Source organism: Mytilus galloprovincialis, chromosome 13, assembly GCF_965363235.1.
Source record: "Mytilus galloprovincialis chromosome 13, xbMytGall1.hap1.1, whole genome shotgun sequence".
In the NCBI taxonomy this organism is placed as follows: domain Eukaryota; kingdom Metazoa; phylum Mollusca; class Bivalvia; order Mytilida; family Mytilidae; genus Mytilus; species Mytilus galloprovincialis.
This window is the reverse complement of record NC_134850.1, coordinates 38,093,217-38,117,810: the sequence shown is the minus strand read 5'-3', so window position 1 is coordinate 38,117,810 and position 24,594 is coordinate 38,093,217. Positions and strand designations below refer to the sequence as shown.

General features: G+C 31.7%; 1 protein-coding gene across 3 annotated transcripts in view; it reads left to right on the top strand.

The window, feature by feature from the left end:
• Nucleotides 1–16,169, top strand: part of LOC143055975 (uncharacterized) — a 37,225-nt gene extending 21,056 nt beyond the window's left edge. Inside the window, exons 23-34 of one of the 3 annotated variants that reach the window (XM_076229048.1) lie at nucleotides 686–827; nucleotides 1,805–1,926; nucleotides 3,149–3,288; nucleotides 4,096–4,243; nucleotides 5,448–5,651; nucleotides 5,927–6,133; nucleotides 9,031–9,789; nucleotides 10,370–10,582; nucleotides 12,994–13,089; nucleotides 13,502–13,833; nucleotides 14,704–14,911; nucleotides 15,761–16,169. In XM_076229048.1, the coding sequence (XP_076085163.1) occupies nucleotides 686–827; nucleotides 1,805–1,926; nucleotides 3,149–3,288; nucleotides 4,096–4,243; nucleotides 5,448–5,651; nucleotides 5,927–6,133; nucleotides 9,031–9,789; nucleotides 10,370–10,582; nucleotides 12,994–13,089; nucleotides 13,502–13,833; nucleotides 14,704–14,911; nucleotides 15,761–16,038 (2,849 nt within the window). In that variant the 3' untranslated portion in view covers nucleotides 16,039–16,169. Of the gene's footprint in view, nucleotides 1–685; nucleotides 828–1,804; nucleotides 1,927–3,148; nucleotides 3,289–4,095; nucleotides 4,244–5,447; nucleotides 5,652–5,926; nucleotides 6,134–8,818; nucleotides 8,945–9,030; nucleotides 9,790–10,369; nucleotides 10,583–12,993; nucleotides 13,090–13,501; nucleotides 13,834–14,703; nucleotides 14,912–15,760 lie in introns of those variants that run through there. The other 2 variants (XM_076229049.1, XR_012972187.1) reach the window with 2 other exon arrangements.
• Nucleotides 16,170–24,594: the final 8,425 nt, after the last annotated feature.

The window sequence follows — 24,594 nt, the reverse complement described above, 5'->3', positions numbered from 1 at the left end:
CTTATCCAATAGTTTGCTAAGATAATAAAGTCATGTCAAGGGACATATCTGTATTGTTATATAAACCAATATTTGGCCAGCAGATGTATTAAATCTAGACTATGAAAAGTACCATCAGGATCTAAAGATAACATTGACCTTCGAATTCGACATATAACGCATATAACATTCAAGCCAAGAATTTTTTACATAAATTAGATTTTTTTCTTGTTTTCTGTTCATTTCGGGGTCTTATGTAGTTAAATATGTGGTATGGACTTTGCTCATTGTTGAAGATCGTACGTAGACATAATATTGTTAATTTCTGTTTCATTTGGTGTCCTCTTGTGAAGAGTTGTCTCATTGGCAATCATACACCATCTTCTTTTTTCTAGATCATTTTGTTTGTTTAACACCTGACAACACAGTTGAATTAACATATCAACTTGACCATAGGAGCAACCTTGTAAGATTGCGTTCATAAAAATCCATAATATCATCATCAATGTTTAGTCAAACATTATCAACTTGAAATAGAAAATTGTTTCACAAGTTTCAAGTATCTTCAATTCAAATTATTTTCTTACATTCGAGTTTCAATATTATCCATCTGTGTCTGTGTCGATGTTACAGCAAAAATATCGTTCTATACATTATTATTTGAAATTTTGCAAAATGTGAATGGAAGTATGTTAACCAATTTTAGATAACACAAACACCTTAATTGCTATCTATGATTTGAATGATTTACGACAAGGGAAAACAGAGGATATCAACTTTACGCCATCACATGACACACTAGCAGCTAGATGGAGAATAGTTCAAATTCAGGGTTTAGTACCACAATGGTAGGTACACAAGGCTTTTATTATAAAGAGTAAATAAAAATGAGAAATTTTATTGTATTATATTATGCAATAAAACATATTGGTCGCTAGTATTTTAAAATAATGTGGTAACTCCTGGAACTATGAAAGGGTTATTTCTTACATTAGCTAAACACCCCATTTGATTTAGATCGAGTCCGCATAACAGTATGCTAATATTCTTGGTTTCCGTTGTAACAAGTTTTACATGTTCATAAAAACAAAACCTGGTGCTAGTACTTTCCGAAAATTTACATGCATTTCAAGGTTAGTATATAAAAACATGACTGTAGGTTAGTAAGACAAAATTAATACACTTTGCAAAGGTGTTATTGTTACTCGAGGTGATGAAATAAACTTGTAGAAAATCCGCAAATACATCATAACTACAATACACAGGTTTGGAATCAATGTTTTTAGCAGAGCAGATTCAAATGAGGATAAAATTGAGAAAGAAAATGGGGAATGTGTCAAAGCGACAACAACCCGACCATAGAGCAGACAACAGTCGAAGGCCACCAATGGGTCTTCAATGTAGCGAGAAACTCCCGCACCCGTAGGCGTCCTTCAGCTGACCCCTTAAAAATATGTATACTAGTACAGTGATAATGGACGTCATATTAAACTCCGAATTATAAACAAGACACTAAAATTGAATATCATAGCATATGATCTAAAGTGTGATAATGATTTGTATGGGTCATATACTTAACAGGAAATATGGTTTGTAGGCCATCGTGTGAGGTGAACATATCCTGTTTATGTTATTATGTTGTTGTATGGTAATAAAGGTTCACAATTATGTCCTTCTTAATATATACATGTACGTGCATTAGACATATATAATTCAGATGTAGATAACTGAAGTACACTGCTAAAAATGTACAGCAAACTTTAAGAAACTGAACCAATACATCACAGTTAATTTCTACATGTATACATATGAATTTTACCCCCAGGTATGAATGGAGTGTAGGAATAACAGACTCTGGTGAACCAGAAGGGATAATTGACGGCTCTGTGGAGAATGTTTGGCATCCTTGTGGTCAAATAGATTATGCTGTCTACACTCTACCTAGAGGTAGCTTTACGAAAATGCTAAAATTGAATACTTCTATCAACATAACAATATTAAACAATAAAGGATGTGTACAATATCTTTAAAAGAAATACTTTATTACTAACACTGATTTTTTAAAAAGAGTATGACCAACATGTATGGTACTTATTACAACATTTTATTCTCATATATATCTCTACTAAGCAAAGATACAACACTCGTAGTTTTGTACGATAAACGCGCGTATCGTCTATGAACAACTTGTAAGTGACTCTTAAATTCAAACAATAAAATGCCAAATGTAGAAAGAATTTGATAAGCATTGAGGGTTACATTTTTCGAAAGGTTTTTTTTTTTTTTTTTTTATCAAATACGATATTTTGATATTTGGTCTACAAATTCATCATCGCATTTCATAAAAACAAATATAGTTATCAACTTTCCATCCAGTATAACAATAGATTAACGCATATTCAATTTTAAGAAATATTCATTTCTAAAATTGAGAACGGAAATGTGGAATGAGTTAAAGAGACAAAAACTAGACCAAAGAGCAGAAACAATCGAAAGCCACCAATGGGTCTGCAATCAGCGAGAAAATCACTTACCCGGAGGCATGCTTCAACTGGCCTCTTAACAAACATGTGTACTAGTTCAGTGATAATAAACGTCATACTAAACTCCGAAATATATAAATGAACTAAAATCAAAAATCATACAAGACTAACAAAGGCCAGAGGCTCCTGACCTAGGACATATGCAAAACTGTGATGGGGTTAAAATGTTTTGCGAGATCGGAACCATCCCCTTACATTTAGTCAACGAATTAACAAAGGACTACTAAATGTAGCAGTTAGTTACATGCCAGTTCCAGGACTCAATTAAACTGATTGAAAGATTACAGATGTGTCTTCATCATATGAACTGTTTGCTTTAAAAAAAAATTTTGTTTAAAGCCTGGGTTAACTATTGATGCCTAAATTCCCCCTCCCCCCACCCCCCCAAAAAAAAAAAAAATAAAAAAAAATAAGTACATCAGTCAAAAAACTAAAAGTATGTAGATATAAAATATAATGATAGTTTTACTAGTTTCATAACACAAAATATGAACATTAACTTATTTGAAATATAGCTTGTGGTTTATAATGTACTCTAACAGGGCCGTCTACAAGTAATCTTGTAACTAGTTTTGGTAAATTGTTAACTGCTTAATGAACTGATAACGATGTTGTATGTTTTTTAGGAAAAGTTCTAAATGAGTTTCAGACATACTCATTCTTTGTCAGAGCATGGTATGACGGTAACACTTTTGCTGACTTTAAATCTGATGGTGTTACAGTTATGTCAAAACCTCTGACGACAACGAACTTTGTTGGCGCGGGGGTAAGGAATTTATTTACAATTTAATATTCCTTGTTAAAATAGTACATTATTATACTTGACTGAATAAGAAGGACACTTAAAATATATTTATCACCTGATGATGAATTTTATTGTGCAAGAATTTCTTACCGAAACTTAAGGACTGTATGTTATTTCAAAATATATTTATATTAAAATGCCTGTACCAAGTCAGGAATATGACAGTTTTTGTCCATTCGTTTTTGATGCGTTTTGTTATTTGATTTTGCCATGTGATTATGGACTTTCCCAATTGATCTTTCTCTAAGTTAAGTATTTTTGTGATTTTACTTTTTATTTCATTGATCGTTATCCATTATGAAAATAACGTCACGTCATTGATATACTTTACATTGTTGATAACGTGTTTTAACTAATCATAGAATTTAGGTTGGCACGTTCGAAAATATTACCATTCAAAACATTAGATGCTGAAACGGAGAATTCGTCATATTCGTGGAGATATGTACTTCTCGCTTTAAGTAAAGATTATCTAAACACCAATATTCTAGAAAATATTAAAGATGATACATTGTGTTCATGTAACGTAATATAAGGATAATTGTAGTTTTCTATGGAATGCAATACGAACAAAGTAGATTTCGGGAGAATGTTTATTGGAGCAACTAAAAACAGTGACCCTGGCCGAAATACATTTAAACCTTGTTACTGCAAATAATTTTGTAGGAGAAATTATGTAATTTTGGTTTCTTGGAAATCAAAAATATATAATGTTAGAACTGGTTTATGTATTAAGATAATGTAAAAGTATTACAGTAATTTTTTTAGGTAATGGAACATTTACCTGGCCACCGGAAGAAGGATATTGATTATATGCTACGAGGCGGGCTATTTTCTGTTTCATGGCAAAAAGCATTTGTCAAGGCTAGCACTGTTATAGAGAAATTCCATGTTTATTTGAGTACTTACCCGGGTGGTATGTACTATATTTAAGAGCATCAATAATGTATGTTTACGATAATGTATGTTTTTAAATTTTATATCATTGTTACAAGAAAACAAATTCAGATACATAGGACTATTATTGAGAGCATTTACTTTGACAGATACGCATTTATTTTTCTGCAACATTCGTGACAACATTAGTTATCAAACTATATGAAAACAAGATGCTTTAGCATTATATTTACTTTGCTTTGCATATAATAGTATTACATCTGATACACCTATATAGTGGAGTACAGTGCTTTTCTATGTTGATATTCTCATCTCTACCTTTTGATGTTCTATTGATCAATATAACATGAATAAAATTGAGTGCCTACAAAACTAGTTTTGTACCTGTATACAGTTAAAAATCTAATATTTGTCTTCATCTTAATTTGTTTGTCCTTGCATGGAATCGACATTGGTTATTATACATTATCTTTTATACATCACAATTTGATCTATTGAATAAAATATTGTTTAAACTAATTCGAACTTCTTGGAATACACGTTCAGCAGGATTGCTCTAACACTACGCATTTGGATGTATAGATAGTACATAAGATTATTTGACAAGTATGTGTGTAGTACTTGTTAATTTTCTGTCTAAGAAGGGGATGCAAATATTATACACATCATTTTCTCCATCAGCATCAACTGGTCTAAATTCAATTTCTGTTACGGGAAACATAGTCTATATTTGTTTTCGATGATTCATACACGTGTTTTATGCATTTGGGTGTTCTATACGGATGGAAATTACTCCATGATTTTTTCCTCCTACACGTAATCTTCATCAGCATTATCAGATCTCTTTGTTCATGTTTTTTTTTTCAAAAACCTCTTTTTATAATTATGGATTAGAAATAAAGAAAAATATTATTTTTTTCCAAAACAGAGCATACGATTGCATACTGTAAAAATCATATACAATCTTGAAATATAATTATATGTACAGAGAATATTTGTTTCGAAAACTTTCGAAAATTAACAATTTTTTACAAGAAACAATATGGTGTACCTCATTCTTTATTGCACTAAACTTACACATACATATATCTTTTCATTTTATAATTGTATTTGACATCTTCATTAAACATCAATAACAAGCTTTACGGTAATTTATTGAGTTATTTTCAAATCACACCTCCTTATTATGATTGAGTGTACACAACAAACAAAATGTCTTTCAGGTCATGACATACACAAAGTTGAAATAGATATTCCTGGATCAGTATCAACAGTTAATATCAGCCGAGTACCACTGTTAACCGGTGTTTGGTATTATTCTAATGTGGTTGGTTACAGTTATGCTGGACAACATTGTACACTGTCATCAGATGGATTTACTGTAGATATAGATAAACCTTTAGTCGGAGTTGTGCATGACGGCATAGGTTAGTTTATTATAGTACGACTGTAATCAAACAATTATTTGAAGACTGCGATATAAACGTGAATAAATAAGTGCAAACTAGTCTCTAAAAAAAACAACCAGTACTGCATTTTCTTTAACAGTTTACTTTAAGTTTCATAATAATATCTACATATTAGCTTGAAAAGATATATCAATATGATAAGGAACAAAAACTATTGAATTTCGCAGTTTTGTTATTAAATTCTCAATTGCACTCTAGGGGCAGTTTTCCATGAGCATTTTTATATTCTGCAGGACATAAGGAAATTGATTTTCAAAACAGCTCAGAGGTTGTTGGTGCATCCTGGAGTGGTTTTGTAGATCACGACTCCGGTATTCAGAAGTATTACTGGTGCGTTAAAAATGAAATCACCAATACGGAATGTGATGTGCTACCCTTTCAAAATGTTGGTATTCAAAGATCAGTATCCAAATCTATCAACTCGTCTATGATACACTCAGGTAATTAAGTACGGTAACATACGTCTACCAATGATCAAATCTCATAAAACAATTAAGACGACACATCATGGCAAAATACGAAAACTTCAGGAATCGCATATTATAATTAAAAAAGAAAAAAATTCCTTGATCTTCAGAATTAAAAAAAAGTGTTAAAAACGACACGGAAAAGAGATTTATTAGAAATGTCAAGTTTTTTATTTTGTTCATTTTAATTGTGTGTGTCCAATACGTTCTTCAAAATTAATTATATTTGCAAGAAAATTATAAATATTTGTTTTGATATATGACGTTTAAACTTTTACGTAAATAAACTCATCATAGATACCAGGACTAGATTTGGTACATACGCCAGACGCGCGTTTCGTCTACAAAAGACTCATCAGTGACGCTCGAATCTAAAAAAGTTAAAAAGGCCAAATAAAGTACGAAGTTGAAGAGTATTGAGGACCAAAAATTCCTGAAACTTTAGCCAAATCCAGCTAAGGTAATCTATGCATGAGGTAGAAAAGCCTTAGTATTTCAAAAATTCAAAATTTTGTAAACAGTTAATTTATAAATATAACCATTTCAATGATAATTCATGTCAGCACAAATAGTACTGACTCTTGGGCTGGTGATACCCTCGGGGAAATAAATCTCCACCAACATAGATTTACTTTCCAATGCACTTCCACTCATCTTTTTTAAGTTTATGTTCAATTAATAGCTATAAGTACAAATTGTTAATCATTTAAAAGTGTTTTGCAATTTTTCTGATACAAAGCTGAAAACAAAAGAACTGCAAAATAGTTAGATAAATAATACTAGAACACACCACTTTAGAGCGTGGGTAAAAGTATGTTAACTATTGTATGATGAATTTTTATAAAAAGGGGCCTCGGTGGCCGAGTGGTATTAGTAGTTACTACTGTAATTACTAGCCAGTCAATACTAAGGTTGTGATTCCGAACCCCGCTCGTGCGGGTGCACTCGACTCCAATCTCAATTGACTAGGATTGTCAGATTTCTTTTCGAAGGTCGGTGGCTTTCTCCACTTCCTTCACCAATAAATGTGGTGCTTAAAAGTGGTATTAAAACAATCAAAATTAAAAAATCACAATCAATTTTTGTAAAAGATTTTATGGCTATAGAATTTCAAGAAAAGTATCAAAAATGAAAGGTACTTGGTGACAGGACAAATGTTTTTGGTCCCTCACCCTTTTTCAAAGTTTTTTTATTTATTTTTTCTTCTAATTTTCTGTATACTTTGAACATATAAACACTAAAAAAGTGATTTTGCTATTTACTGTCAATTCTAAGTTTACAATCCTATACGATATAGTCATTATAGAGACTCTCGGTCGAAATATACAGTCCGCAAAAAGTTAAGCACCACTTATTTTTATTGCAACTATTTTTTTCAAATTTAAAAATTCAATTATTCCTCGAAAAAATGAAAACAATCATATAGCAATTTTGCTAATGTATACCATAAACAAACCAGCAATATAATTTTGGTCACTTATGAAGGTTATATGCATGAAGGTTTTTCGTTCTTAGAAATAGTGTAAATTACACAATTCAGAAACGGAATTTAAGTTTCACTGTGATTTTTTTTTTACAGCAATTGATCACCCAATATCATTAAAATTTTCTACACATAATCTTTGGTATGTTCGGCAAATTTAATGTCAATATTTGAGTCAATAGCATGTGTAACAACCTCTCTTCCGGTACAGTTTCATAACACGACGTATCATTCTCGGTAGAAGCTATAATTAAGGCTTCACAACTTCAGTTGAGGAAATATGTTGCATTAAACAACAAATGCCACTTATAAATCGACAAAATATTGTGAAGGTGGATCTCTGCGATTGAGATTTCCGCCAATGGCATGGAAGGCAAAAAGTAGTATAAATGGCTTGTTGCTCTTTGAACTCTGTTACAATCCTTGCCCTGTGTGGTCTACCGTTGTCGTCCATGTACAAGGGTCTTGACAATGATGACGAAAGTAGGGAATTATTAAAATGAGGGACAACAGAGGTTTAAGGTTCCAAATCTCTGTATGTCTGTCTGTTTATATTACCCTGCAGATTATGCATAACCAATTTATAATGGTATAAGAGGCAACCCCGTACTGGTACACCACCAGCACTAAATGCAGTCCTTGTGCAAACATTGTTTTGGTCAAATGCCGTTTTGTTTCCCCGCGAAATTCGTAATATGGCGTCCCCTGGTAGTAAAAGAAACTGACTCCCATCATACCAATGAGTGTTTTGTCAGCTTCTTATGTTCAACCATAGATAGTCATTATCCCATTGAAACCTGACGGTAGAGTGCCTGCCTGTAAGTACAGGTCTCTATACACCACGATTTGCTCTTCTGTTGCCTTTATGAAGTCGACAAACCAATGTACGAACACTAACACGACCACCTGGAGAAACAGTGTATTTGTAAACGCGCAGATGACCTTTGGTTAGAGGTTGCTTGACTGCTTTATCGGAGTTTAATCTTTTTGGTCGTAATGAATTTTCTTAGTGTTGTTAAAGGTAATTCATAACACCAAACATTAATATTTTTCGCAGTAGTTTAAAAAAAAATTTGCCACTTATATTTCGGTGGTGCTTAACTTTTGGCGGACTGTATAATATACCAGTGACAACCGCGGAATTGATAGTAAATAGCAATACATTTTATTTATAGCATATGTCGGATCATAGTATACAGAAAAACGCATGGTACCTTTAGGACATAGAGGAATGTTCGTTGATTTATTGTTGAAGAAATCTCAAGAGAATCGACAAACAAAATGAGGTCTTCGACTTAATAGTAAATATCCTAAATTAATCAATAAGCAGAAAAACTAGATTAAAAATGTGAGAACTATTGTCTTGTTAGTTCTTTTTATATTCTAGGGGCTAAGTTAGTAAGCAAAGTATATGCTGTTGATTTTGTTGGCCATGTATCGGACATTGCAACCTCGGATGGTGTCACAATTGATGAAACCCCACCAAAACCGGTAAAGCTGATTTTCAGTGAAAACAGTATGATAAAGAATCCGTCATTTGAAGACGGTGATAATGACTTTGTAGACATTTCAAACATTTCCGCAGCTAATATTTGTGGATATACAAAACCGTATCACTGGAATTCTTCTGATCAGGATTGTATTTGCGTCCTGGGTTCATCAAAATCTATTGCTATGGATGGTCGGTCTTTTTTATTTTTCAGAGGAAGTGTATTGCAGACATTAAATAACTTACAAATAGACAACACATATAGCATTAAATTCTTTACTGCTCATGTCCCCTTTGAAGATTCAGTGTTTTCTACTAAAGAAGGTTATATTGAATTTGGAAATGAAAGACATGTGTTTCTTGTGTACCAAAAGCAAGACAAACATGGTTCTGACATTGAAGTATCCTGGCATCCTCATACATTTTTCTTTACCGCTAAGAATATAAATGTTAATATTTCATTTGGAAGCATGGACGACACAACAGGCGTTTTACTCGATAATATTCAGATTTCTAAGGCTGAAGTATTTGTTGTAAAGACAAACTCTTATCCGGTTTTATCTCACTCAATTTGGCTACATGAATGGTCATCAATACATGCCTCATGGCAATTTATTGATGAGGAAAGTCCTATTGTTGAATATCTCTGGGCAATTGGTAAGTTTATTTTTTGAAGGGTTACCCAATGTTGATCGAATTATGTTTGGTTCAATCCTTGGAAGCCAAAAAGTGACATATTTTATTTAAACTCTATATAGTAACGAACAAGAAACTTTTCTTAACAGAACATATTACTTGTACACATTATATGAATACATTATGGCATCATGCAGTGCCATTACAATGTATTTCAATGAATATAAAATTCACAAAATAATAGAAGGCTTATAAGGTGGTACACCAGGCTAAATCCGACTCGTTACTTGTCCTTGAACATTACAGTTGGAAAGTAAATACAGAGCACTTCCGGATCCATAACTTCATTTTAAGCACTGACTGCCCTTAACAACGTCGCTCCAGTCACGATTCAGTGATTTCAAATTTAATAAACTAACTTATTCCAACAAAAGCGAAAGGGCGGCCTCCCTGGTTCCACATAAGCAAAGTAAAAAAAAACAAAGCTGTAATTTTAAAAATATAAAATGGATGCAAATTATTTTTTTAGGTAATTTTGACAAAAAACACGTCATGATGTCCCTTTTTGTGCATTATTATTGAAATTTACATTATTTGAAAGGTTACAAAGAGGGAAGCACAGAAATACAGAGATATACAAGTGTTGGGCTAAACACCTTCGCCTACAATTATAATATTATATTAGCACATACGTCTACAGTTCACATAACTGTTGTTTCGATCAATGGTGCTGGATTGTCGGCAGTAGCCACAGCAGAAGCCCTTTATATTGACCTGACACCTCCTGATATAGAATTCGTTTATGATGGAATTGGTAGGTATATAAGATAATCAGTTTAATTAGTAAGGCACAGCCCACTCATCTAATTTATGAATCAAGTTTTTTGTTAAATTATAACCAAAATGAAAACTTCTATTATCTATGACATTAAACACCATATTTTAAACCTTTATCTTTGAGTATTTCCCCTGTAACTTGAAATAGAATCTATAGCTGTATTTTTTTCTTCCTTATCAAATTTTGTTAGGTGTGTTAGAAATGTATAATCAAATTATGTATTTAAAACAAAATCAAAACAGTTCTACAAACGATAAATGGTCGGCGCCTTGCTCAGAATATCAATACTCGGCATGATAACTATTAGATATACAGGTATAATTAGTTTAGGAAATAAAATTGTCCCAATTGATGCATTTTGTACAAAGGATAACATGATATGAATTGAAAGCACCACATTCCAAACGAACCAGTTGTCTGCGCATAGTCAAACAACAACGATCAACACATACATTGTTGTAGTGAATATAGCCAGACTTTGTAGTCAGAGTCTTAAATAAAGGCAACAGTAGTATACCGCTGATCGAAATTCATAAATCGATAAAGAAAAAACAAATCTTGGTTACAAACTAAAACTGAGGGAAACGCATGAAATATAAGAGAACTACGACACAACAGAAATACAACATTAAAATGTAACACACACAGAAACGAACTATAATATAACAATGGCCATTTTCCTGACTTGGTACAGGTCATTTTAAGAGATAAAATGGTGGGTTGAACCTGGGTTAGTGGCATGCCAAACCTCCCGCTTTAATGGCAATGTTAATTATAACATTAAAATGAGAACATTACATGACAGGACTACAATACAAATAAATAAGAGAAAAAATAGGACAGAGAAACAAACGAACAATAGCCAACAAAAGGTACTAGGTTAAAGAAAAAATACGCCAGGCGTGCGTTACGTCCCCACAAGACTAACCAGTGACGTTCAGATGAAAAAAGTTGAAAGCCAAAACAAGTACAAAGATGAAGAGCACTGAGGACCAAAAACTCCAAGAAAATGGGCCAATGCTACCCGGGTTATCCGCCTGTGACAAGAACATCCTTATTATTTAAAATCATTCATACTTTTGCAAACACTAAATTTTATAAAATGACTATATTGATAATCATGATCAAACTGAAGTTGTGACTAGCTACAGAATATAAACGGATGCATTACAAAATACACAGCCGTGTTAGCCAAAGCCAAAGTGACGTCACATTTGAATTTCTAAAACGAGTTCTTAAAATTAAGAAAGAATTTGGATGGAGTTCAAGATTAGATTTGTGTGACTTCTCTAACATTTATTTTTAACAGTGAAAATTACAATACTAATTAATATCAAATTGTAGTGGAAATTAGATAATTAATTGTATTATCTAGCTATGACGGTGTTTCTTCTAAGTCAAACCTTTATATATCTGAATAGTCTGGTCTGAGAATTAGTCTATAGCTAATCGTGACATTGTGTCGGAGAGTGGATTTATCATGGCGAGTGATGCAAGCTTAGAGGACGCTCACACTGTTAATATACTGGGTTTATCTTCTTTTTAAGCTAATGCAATTCCCTCGGTTTTTGTTTGCTACTTTGATTTGCATCTACGAAATGGATTTGTTTTACATTTGTCATTTCAAGGCCTCATATAGCTGACTATATTGTATGAGCTTTGCTAATTTTTGAAGGCCATACGGTGACCTGTAGTTGCTAATTTCTGTGTCATTTGGTCTCTTGCGGAGAATTGTCTCATTGCAATTATACCACATCTTCTTTTTTTATAACTATCATATTTAATGTCGCTACGTATAAAATACTGTCGTATCTAAGTTGGTCTAAACACATAAATTATTGGGCTTGATCTAGTCCATATGTCGTAAAAGTATAACATACAATACAAACATGCAAACAATGCAGCTACCAGCAGTAACATTTAACTAGAAAAATGAGTTAAAAGACGGCACATGAGTTACTAAGACGGGTCAAATTTGACTAGGTTCTACAGGAAGCATTGTTTATCCAATAGTTGGTCCAAAATTTCGAGTGATACCCTTAAGTTCCAAGAATCACAAAAAAAAAAACGTTGATGAATCGATCAGCAAAATTTGAACAAGTGTAATGAACTGTCGCATTGATTATGCTTATGTTTTAAATAATTCAACAATAACTATGTTTGTTTCTTATTTATTTGAATCTACCAAATACAAATTATATATATTTGCAAATATTTCTCATTTTATTTATAGAAAACATTGAAAGTTCCATAACTGCATTAAATAATAATCTTCCACAAAATGTAATAAAACTATTAATAAAGTACCTTAAGCAAGAAGTGTAGATTTGGTGCCACTTGTCAATGCATTTTTGAATCCGTCCTGATATTATGTTATTATAATATAGGTTATGACATAGACAGTCAAACAACGGATGAAATCATTGCTAACTGGAGGGTAGAAGATTTGGAGTCCGGATTGTCGTATTGTGAATGGGCAATTGGTAAGTTTTAATGCTTAATATTACTTTTTTGTACCTAAAAATTCCGACTAACATCAACAATTTACAGTAAATGTAGGCGATTTGGATTTGTATTCAAGATGTATTAATATAAATTAAATTTCGTTGCACATTGGCTGTACCTGTAAGTTTTATACATCCGCAGAAAAATTTTCTGTAATTTTAATTTCTCTTTCAGTAAAAATAGTGTTGCACAAGTATTATAATATCATAGTTTTATTTAAGGAAGCGTGAGAAAAACTTTTTGTGCAATAAATAAAAGTATGTAAAATTTGCAATCGAAATAAATATATATTTTGTTAAATGCAAACATTAAAGCATTTCATCGCTTTAAAAAAAATGAGATGTCCACGACTTTAATTTAAAAAATTGCAGTTCTGCATCTTATTCATAGGTTTTAGTGAATTTGGTAATGAGGTCCAAGCGTTTGTCCGAATATCGTCTGAACTGTCATCTGCGTCTAAAGTATTTGACCATAGCTTGTTGTCATCAAAGACGGTCTATGTAACACTACGGTGTCACAATAAGGCAGGCTTACACAGCAAGAAATCATCCGATGGTGTTACAATATCAGACAGACCTCCATCTATTCAGAATGCTCAGATTCAAATTCTTGACCAACCAATTACGGAATACAAAAGTAAATCAAACTTTCATGGAAACACCTCTACTGTGCGGTTAAAGTGGATGGGCTTTGAAGATAAATCACGCTTAGATTCATTTCTTGTAAGTAGATAATATCTTTTTATTAAATCTTAGTTAAAACTTTTAACACATAACTATCGGCCACTATTTTCGAATACTTTGTACAGTATCTTATTTTGTTGATGATCCCCAAAATAATGTAGTTATTTTTTTATCATCATTTCTCAAAGATTCCTGCTGACATTTTTGCATAAAACACAGCTTGAGTGCATGAAAGCGATATTTTTCTACCGATATCATCGAAGTAAAAAAATAAAGATAATTGTGGAAGTAGATGTAATTTATCATTGTGTTTTCCTACCATCAATTATTTTAAATCAGTAGTTCAATTTCTTTGAAATTTTTAGAAAAATTTTGCACTTGTAATTATTTCTTGATACCATGAATTTCGAGGTTGACATGGCAATATAATGATTCTATCATAATTACTTAAGACAACGTACATCCACAACTCTTTGTTCATTACTTGGAAGATACATTCAACAGTAGTATACCACTGTTCAATTACGTATTCAAACATTTTTTCTACATACTTAAATATTTATATTATTTTATTGTTCGAATTGATTTTTTATGTACAAGTTCCGTTCCGTCTCTTCAATAGAATTGCTTCTCCAACTTCTCTTGAACAATTCAATTGATTTCAATTAAACGTTAAGAAAATTTTCTTATATGTTGCCTATTTTATTTGAGTTGTAATATTTAGACGTGAAAACTTCCCATTATACTGTACTGAGGTTTTCAAAAGTCACATTCCTTTCTTCTATGTAATCATCTTGATGATTGATATAGATTCACTATTTGGCAAACAATTCTAAATAGTTAATTAGACAGTCTCGACAGTAGGAAGTCCTCCTCACATTATAACGAAATATACCTTATATATTCTAGGTTGAATTTGAAAACCAAGACAAGACGGTTTCATTATCAAAGACAGTTCTTTATGATCATGATGGTGTAATGTACTGTAGTATGACTGGTTTTGAATTGCATGATGGACAATATGTAGCAAGAGTATCAGCAATTAATAATGCATTTCTATCAAGTCAACCTGTATCAACAAATATGTCTGTGTCTACAAAAAATCCTAAAGTATCAGGTTTGTTATTGTTTTATTACTTAAAATAGTTTTGTCTTTTCTCGAGGGTACATATAAACGTATTTGACGTCGCGTATTAAGAAGCAATGCAAAACTAATAGTACTATACAAGTTGTACAAAAATGTTTGGTAATTATAACAAAGAAGATGTGTTATGATTGCCAACGAGACAACTCTCCACAAGAGACCAAATGACACAGAAATAAACAACTATAATGTTCATTATTTATTTCATTTTGGTTTTTGTTGTTTTCAATACTCTTTTACATTGTTATTGATTTAATCTTCTGTTGCAATTGATTATAATATAAGTCTGGTATCTTTAATTACGTGATTCTAGATTTTTTTTAATTTAACAATACAAACAATTGGAGAACATTTAAGGATCTTCAACATGTATTACCATCTTATACTTCAACAAAAAAGCATTTTTAAGAAATTAACAAAGTAAGTCCAATGCAAAAGGAAAACAAAAATCTACCACATATAGACATTACCCAGATATTAAATTAAAGCTTAAATATTCTTTGAAATAACCAGCACATACTAGAACAATGATCTGGGATTTATAAGAAACGTAAATTGAAAACGAAGATGACGAAAATAATCAATGAAAATAATCGGGAAGATAAAAGTTGAAGACATGAATTAAATGAGGAGAGCTTTGGGAATATTTAGAGTTTGACATAGTGTATAGACACCTGTAGATTGTTGCAAACTTTATTAGAGAAGTCTTTTATCTTATCTACACTATGGGTATATTCCTCGTTAGATCTTTACACATATCTTAATGACAATACAATAACATTATATGAATACATAATAAGTGAATGCATTATATATGTTTAGAAACAAAGTCCATCACAATGTCGGAAAAGAACAGAACTTTAATCATAAGCTGGGATACGTATTTTACCTCTGCATTTACCTTGTACTATGAAGTGTCTGTAGGGACAGCTTCAAATGGAGCAGATATTGTACAGTGGCAGGAGACGACAAATGAATTTCTTGTGATGCATGTCCCACTTCGAGTTAAATTCTACAGTGGAATGAATATCTATATTACAATTACAGCTATTGGATTACATGGGCAACATACGACAACAACTGTTGCTCTAACTGTGTAATGAAGAGATATTTAACATCTAAAGTTCGTTGACATGACAGCAATACTCTATGTAAAAAGGAGCTTGTGTCAAGCAGCATCTGTTATTATTTTCTGTATTACACTAGTATTTTCAATACAATATCTTCATTATTTCAGCCTTTTTCATCTTCAATGCTTGTTCACACCAGCAAATAATCTTACATTGAAAGAAATGTTTAGATAATTGTCATCACTCCTAATCTTCAACAAGACCAAACAGTTTAAAGACATTTACATATTGCACACATGCTCGCCTTCAACATGTTTTTGCACCGTCTTGTTGTAAAATAATGCAACACAGGACTTATTTCGCTTCCTTGCTATGTAAAAATAATGGGATGTGATATGACTGCCAATTAGACAACTATCCACCAAACGTCAAATGAAATTGATGTGAGCAATTATAGGCAACCGTACGATCTTCAACAATGAGAAAAATCTATACCGTATGAACAGTTATAAAAGTCATGAAAAATATGAAACAATTCAAGTAAGAAAACTATGTTTTTCTCTAAAACATACTAGTTCTGTTGATACGTTTTTATACATACACACTCAATCGGTTCTACATCATTGGCTTTAAAATATTCGGATATGAGCGTTCCTGATGGAGGTTAATCCAGGAAAGCACTCCGGACGCATGAAATTCATAAAATGTTTCATGTATTACCAATTTCTGATCTTCCAAACTTGAATAACTGATCACATTTGTTCCATAGTATCTAAATCAAAACAACCTATTTCTTCATAAACATTCGATTTCAAAGCTAACGTATTAAAGCCATTCATTCATTGAATGAGTAGTGAACCATCTTTATTGAAATAATTTCTTCCAATCCATGTTACTTTGGTTATAGAGAACAATTCTTTATATGATTTTGAAAAGTGTTCTTGGTTAAAAGTATATGTTTTTAAGGGAGCAACCATTTGACTCCAGGGGTGGTTATGGTTTTATCCTAAAAAATATATTCTGCCTCCCCCCCCCCCATTTGATAAAAAAAATTCTCTGGTCAACCAGATTACAAAAAAAAAATTCTGAATTCAGATTCCTCCCCCCTTTCCTTAAAGTGTTAAATTTTGAAGACATTTCTTTTTATTGATAGCGTCGAAAAATTAAACAAAAATGTTCGCCAACCCCCCCCCCCCCTTTCCCTCTTAATTTAAATGGTATCTCCTTTAGAAAAATATCCTTTTATCCCAGAACACTTTTCGAAAACATTAAAGGAATTCATTAAAAAAAGTTCAAAAAATCAATCTTTTAGAAGACAAGTGGTATCATCACCCAACTTTGATACCTTTATTTCAGTGTCCTTAATTATTATGACACATATATTATTATTCTTACGAATTTTATTTCCAGTTTTTCAAATAAACAAATTTTGAAAGAATGAGAGCTAAATACATTAACTACGCATACAAGACTAGAATATATTTGAGTACAAAGTTTAGAACCATGGTGCCATAATTAAAACAATGCATTGCATTTTTAATCATCTTTAACTATATATATAGAATTCATTTAAAAAAAAAAAGTATGAATATCATTTTTCAAAATCTGTGGAGAGAGAATTTTCTGGATTTCATTGGTTTATTTTATTTGGACTTTTTTCCCGTAATTACATGTTTCAATACTTGGAAAATCGTTCCCAAGGCTATTTACGTTAAAAATATAATTGATACAGTAATTAGCTATTGTGTAGTTTGGGCTTTACAGTCTTGCTAGTTCCATATGAATTTCACTTAAATTTGTAGTGTATGACACCCTTAATCGATAAGGCGTTCTACACTCCTCGATATAAAAGAAGGAAAATAAAATATATAAAAACAAAGAACCAACAAAAGTAACCTATCTGATGAGTTAAGCCATTTCCAACTGATGCTTACAGTTTGTTCTTATGTTGTGTTATTTCACCACTGTTTAGAGAGGAACTAGCGCTTACAAACATGTTTTACCTTGTTACATTATACATGTGTGTCTTTATCAAGTCAGGATCATGTTATTCAGTTGTTATCATTGGTTAATGTCCGTTATACCAGTAGAAATGTTTCGTTTCTTGTTTTATTTTCGTTTTGATTGTTCTGCATTTTGTCTTGTCAGTAACTCTTAAATATGACCATACGTTATCGGCTTTTCTCATGGTTCTTATGGTTATCTGTAGTTGCTTAAGTTCAAGTCATTTAAACTCTGTTTAATAGTTGACTCATTGACAATCATATCACTCTTCTTCTTTAACAAATTAGGAAACCCCTATTAAAATGCAGAAAAAAGATACAACAAAACGACAGGTTTCAAGGATTTGACTATAAAATAAAATATTGTGATCTTGAAATTTGTACAAAGAGAACGAAATACCAAGAAACAATAAAAAGAAGAAAATATAATAAGTGTTTTTGCAAATCGAAAAAAAAAACCGAACATACTACATTATTAATCGGAAAAAAATTTTATTTTAACAACACAAACTCCAATTCAAAGAGCGATGAATTTAGGAAGTCTTGAAACAAAAGTTATTTGAAATTAAACTCCATTAAGAAAGGGGCCATTTCCGTTTTAGGATTTACAGTTTTTACGATAGCGCGCAATATCTTATTATGCGCGTATTCCATTTACAGGTAACTCGAACGAATATAAAGTTAGCTTATAAAAAGGCATATAAATGAATTTATTGAAATTATCAAAGCGTGAACAGTATTAAATGTGTGTTTTTTTTATGTTACTGAATAGTGGTTGCTTTTATAAATAGCAAAAAATTAGTTATATTGGTGTAATCAGGTAGGTACAGAATTTTACACCTGTGTTAAACTTATGCACCCTAAGGCGCAAATTCCTTACATTCATGATTGCTTAGTGTAATCAGAAATGTTTGGAATTTTACACCTGTGTACATCGTAATGAATTTTTTTTTAAATTAATTTTTATGCCGGGGAATAAAATTGAAAAATTCTTCAAACGTCCCCTACACAGTTTTTCGAAGACCCATGTTGCTGCACAGTATCTAAATAAACTCATCATAGATACCAGGATTGACATTTTGTATTTGTGCAAGACGTGCGTTTCTTCTACAAAAGACTCATCAGTGACGCTCGAATATTTAAAAAAAAAGGCCAAATAAGGTACGAATTTGAAGAGCATTGAGGACCAAAAATTCCTAAAAGTTACATAAGCAAAATACAGCTTATATTACATAAATTTAAACAAATTTGTTTGAATCAACTTTGACATTATTGTTTGTCAAGAAAGTACAGTTGTACATCAAAATTGATTTAATTTGATTTTTGAAGGAGTTAGGACAATGACAGATTTACACGGTGAATAAACCCTAGAGTTTATTGCGTTTGTTATATTCTATTTTTAACAAGGCAAAAAAAACCCAACTCTTTTAAGATAAACAAGTGGGCAACATCTGCATTTAATCCCTAAACATCGATAGTACTCTACACGGGAGCCAAATAAAAAAAACTGTAGTTTGTGGTTAAAATGTCAATTTACTTCCTGTTTTTATGCCATCGTGGTTGCATCATCTGATACATTATATTTTGTTATTTATGCTGGCAGTTATACGTGTTAGTCTTATTTTTATTGTATACGTATTCACCTACATACTCTGAGATGAAACTCAATGCTGCGTTATGTATTGTGTTTACTGTTTTTGTGACTTGTCAAATTGTTGAAGGTAAGATTACTCTTATAAGCCAAGATTCATTCTAACGCTGGGTCTGCATCGAGGGTACAAGAGCCTGATAGTTTTCATGTTGTCCGTCCGTCTGTTTGTTCGTCAAAAACATTTGTAAACGAAAAATCAGATAGTGTGGGGAAGCCGTGACACCAATGAAATCAGACAATGGATTTGTATATTAATTTTTTCTAATTTAGCCAGTTAATTTTGGAAAATGTTTAGTTTCGGTTAACAAATTGTAAATGCAAAATTGTTCGTAGGAAATCGATAAAATTTTGCACATTTCTTTTGCGTGAGATATTCAAGTGAATTTTATTTCGTGCAGGAATTGGCCAATTAGTTTGGAAAGAAAATTAGTTTTTTTGATAAAATATCACAAATATTGAGAAATACTTTTTGTTAATGTAAAACTCAAAAAGTTTAGTCAGGGCAGACAAACTGATATTTCGCAAAGTTAATGTGCAAAATATGTAAATTTAGATGACTTTTGTAGTTATTATCTTTCATAAAAATTTACCTATCAAGTTAATTAGGAAAATGAAGTTTTTGGTAAACAAATCCAAATTTTGAGAAACATAAGGTTTTTAATGCAGACAGATATATATCGTTACTCCAAATTGTTCAAAACAGAACTTACAAGAAAATTTGGGGTTGTTCTGAGAGAGAATTGCGTTAACAACTCAATCTGTTTTATATCACTAATGTAAAATCCCATCTTTCTGTGCTAGGATTTCAACGGAAAATGAAGTATAGGTTTAATACCGAATCCCAATTCATACCTAACGACAACCATCTGTTTAAAAGAAAACTTAATTGAGAAATCGTTTTTGTAAAAACTTAGTTTTCGTTTGAAAAAATAACTAATTTTGAGGGAATACTTTTCTGTTGAAGACTTGCCTCTAAAATATTATAAATAGGTTAACTTTGTTATTTTAAAATTAGTCAGAGAGTCAAATTTGCAGATAAAACTAAATTTCTATGGAGAGAAAAAATCACAAGTTTTAAGAAAAATCTGTTTGTGGTAGGATGTTAATTGAAATTGAAATGTAGCGATAAACCTATTTTAAATTGAGCAATTGGAAAATATTATGCTAAATTCTTATTTTGTTTTTAAATATTGAAAAACATCTTTCTGGGTGAGGTTTCTGACGAAAGTTTATTTATAGGTGAAATGTAATATTTTTAATTGACTCACAATCAGTAGTTTACCGATATTCAAATCGCATTAATCGATATTGAAGTTGATATGTTCTTAATGTCGTAACTACAATCCAGTCTCCTTTTCCCGAATGTGACCTACCGAATTAGACTCATTACCGGGTTTTTACTAACATGAGCAACAAGACGGGTGCCACATGTGGATCAGGATCTGCTTATCCTTTTTGAGCACCTGATATCACCTCCAGCTTTAGGTGGGATTCGTGTTGCTCAGTCTTTTCTATGTTGTGTTTTGTGTACTATTGTATGTCTGTTTATCTTTTTCTTTTTTAGCCAAGGCGTTGTCATGTTATTTTCGGCTTATGAGTTTGAAAGTCCCTATGGTATCTTTCGTCTCTCTTGATTAGTAAGATACAAATGAAAATAAAAAACAAATGACAAGAAATAGTCGCCCATTCACATTTTAAAAATATAAGCTTGCCTATATTTTTAGGCAAAATTTTGCAGCAATAACGTAATAATTGTCAATCCTATAAGAAAAATCATTTTGACGAATAGACAAATTGTCATTTTACTGAAGAGTAATCAAAATAGGAACTATTGTACTTGTAGACAACCGGAAGACGTTTTTTTTGCATTGATGATTTTTTTTCTGTTTCATATGTGTTGATTTCGTTTCTAGTGTCTCCATCTACAACTTCAATTAAAAATTGAATGCTTCTTTTTGTAATTGTATTTGGGTGTCGACGCGTGTAATACAATCGAAGGCAATCGTGCTGTATCTGCCAACCGTGATGATATCGATATCAGTCATGGTTGCAATGGCTTTATTTATAAAGCCAAACAAGTACAATGTTGAAGAGCAAAACAAGACACAACTATCCACCAAAATTCAAATGAAGTGGATGTAAACAATTATAGGCAAGCGTCCGACCTTCAACAACGAGAAAAAACAATAACGTATGGTCGGCTAAAAAAGGCATGAAAAACATGAAACAATTCAAGTAAGAAAACTAAAACTCTTTAACATACTATTTCTGTACTTTTAACCAGGAACTCTTTATATAATATTTAAGGAATTCATTAAACAAACGTTCAGGAATACATCTTTTAGAAAACAAGTTTTTGTTTAAATATATTAATTTATAGTAGATTGGGAAACAACTTTTGAGGACAGTTGTCTCATTGGCAATCATACCACATCTTCTTTTTTATATTTGCAACTTATATTAATCCCTTTCCACTTTGCGGGTGCGAGTGCTGCCTTGTAGCGGCATTATCCTGCTCTTTTTCGAAATCTTCAAGGGTGTCTTTAACGTGCAAGAGATACATATGTATGGCTCTCTCCTAACACAGGTCAGCAATGTATCGTCCCCTTCCGACGGACCTCAAGACCATACTCGCAAATGGTGTCAAGGGAGAACCGAAACTTCAGTCCCTGCAATTTTCATCTCGGAACGGGAATTAACCGGGAACCTTTGTGTTAGTAGTACGATGCGCTAACCACTACACAACGGCTCTCTTATCAGCCAACTTTGATACTTTTATTCAGTGTCCCCTATTATGACACATAAATGAATGTTCTTAGGAATACTTATTGTCAATTAGTTTTGGAAAAAGTTTCTATCAAAACATTGTTAATGCAAAAGCTCCAAAAATGTTCGTATGAAAGCGATAAATTTTGCGCATTTCTATTGTGTGATATATTTTCGTGAATTTTATTTCGTACAAAAATTAGGCAATTGTTGTTTTGGTAAAATATCACTCACATTGAGAAATACTATTTGTAAATGTTAAACTCCAAAAGTTTAGTCAGGACAGTCAAGCTGAAATTTTGAAACTTTATGGGAGAAATAAGTAATTTAGATGTAGTTAGTATCTTTCATGACAATTTACATTTCAATGTTAGGGAAAACGTAGTGGTTGTTTAAACAGTTACAAATTTTGAGAAACATATTTATGTGAAAGGATTTTAATTCATACAGATTTATATCGCTTCTCCAAATTTGTCAAAACTGAACTTTCATGAAAATTTTTAGTGTATAGGAGATAAATTTTGCGTTGAGAACTTTTTTTATTTTCTATCAATAATGTCACAACCCGAATCCCAAAACCAGGTTCAACCCACCATTTTTTCTTAAAATGTCTTGTACCAAGTCAGGAAATGACCATTGTTATATTATAGTTCGTTTCTGTGTGTGTTACATTTTAATGTTGAGTTTCTGTTGTGTCGTAGTTCTCCTCTTATATTTGATGCGTTTCCCTCAGTCTAAGTTTGTAACCCGGATTTGTTTTTTTTTCAATCGATTTATGAATTTTGAACAGCGGTATACAACTGTTGCCTTTATTCATACCTAACGACACACGTGTATCGTTAGTTTTCGTTATTGTGTTTTGTAGACAATTTGATTCTTTTAGTAATTTTTCGTTTTTTTATAGTTGTCATTATAAATTTTTAATTGCTTTTCTCTTTATTATCCTCCGCCTGTCTTTTTTACTACTTTTTTTCCGAATTGTTCTCATTAATCTTTTCAACATTTAAAATTTAATAGCAGATTGTCAGGATTCTAAACTTCACACAGTTATCTTATTGATTATTTCCATTTAAGGCACACCAAAGCAAAAGCCAGGAAGAATTCGAAGTCGTTACGTCAAAGACAACATTTGGAGTAAACTTCGATATTACATGAATAAATCTGGACCGAAAAATACAGGTGCAATTTAATGATTTATATGTACAAACATTAAAAATATCTATATATTAAAAAAATATCTGACGCATTCAGGTGTGAGTAACAGTTTTAAACAAATCATTAATTTTATCAGGGTTTTTTTTATCCGGTTGTACACTATTTGACGGCTTAAGCTTAACGATTCTGAAAGTTGAGTATTGGCGCTTTCAAGAATCAAAACATATAATGGTACTTAACTAAATCTATATATAGGTATATAAGTATTTTGTCATGCCGATAGAAAGTAACTAGTTGTGAAAAAAAATAGGCATAACATGCTTTTTTTTAAAAATCTAAACTATTTCAGAGATTATTGTGTAAAATCTTTAGTCAAAATTAGGGATTTAAAACATCCCTGAACCTGTACGGAATTTTATAGAATCACTGAAATAATTAAGAATTTTGTTCGATTCAGTGATTAAATAAATATTCACTTATTATTATATACCATATTGATGAAACAGAACACACGGTAAATGGTGTCTTTTCTGGACAAATCATTGCTGAATCTTTTCGTCCTCGAGGACAAAAGGAAAATAGGGCTATTCCCTAAATATGACAAAGATTATGTCAACATTTAAAATTTAGAAAATATTTATTTTTAGACTGCACCTGTAGAACCAATTGTGATATTGACATTGAACGGAAAGATGACAATGGAGTTTGTTGTCGAAGTCAAGAGTGTTGTCTGCCATGTAACGGTCAGTGTTCTAACAAACAGTTTCATGTGAATAAATTAGTTAATGCGACAGGAAGAACTTTTTATAATTGTCATATATCGACTGATTAATTGATTTGTCTATTCATTTATCGATCTATCAAAGTTCAAAAACAAAGTGAAGTCGTAATAAAGGTCAATACCTCAATTGATGTGTATTTTGTTACATGAATTTTAGTTTAACAGATTACCAAGATATACTAGCAGTCATTATTCTGAAGTTAATTGTAATTGAATTTATCTAGAAACAC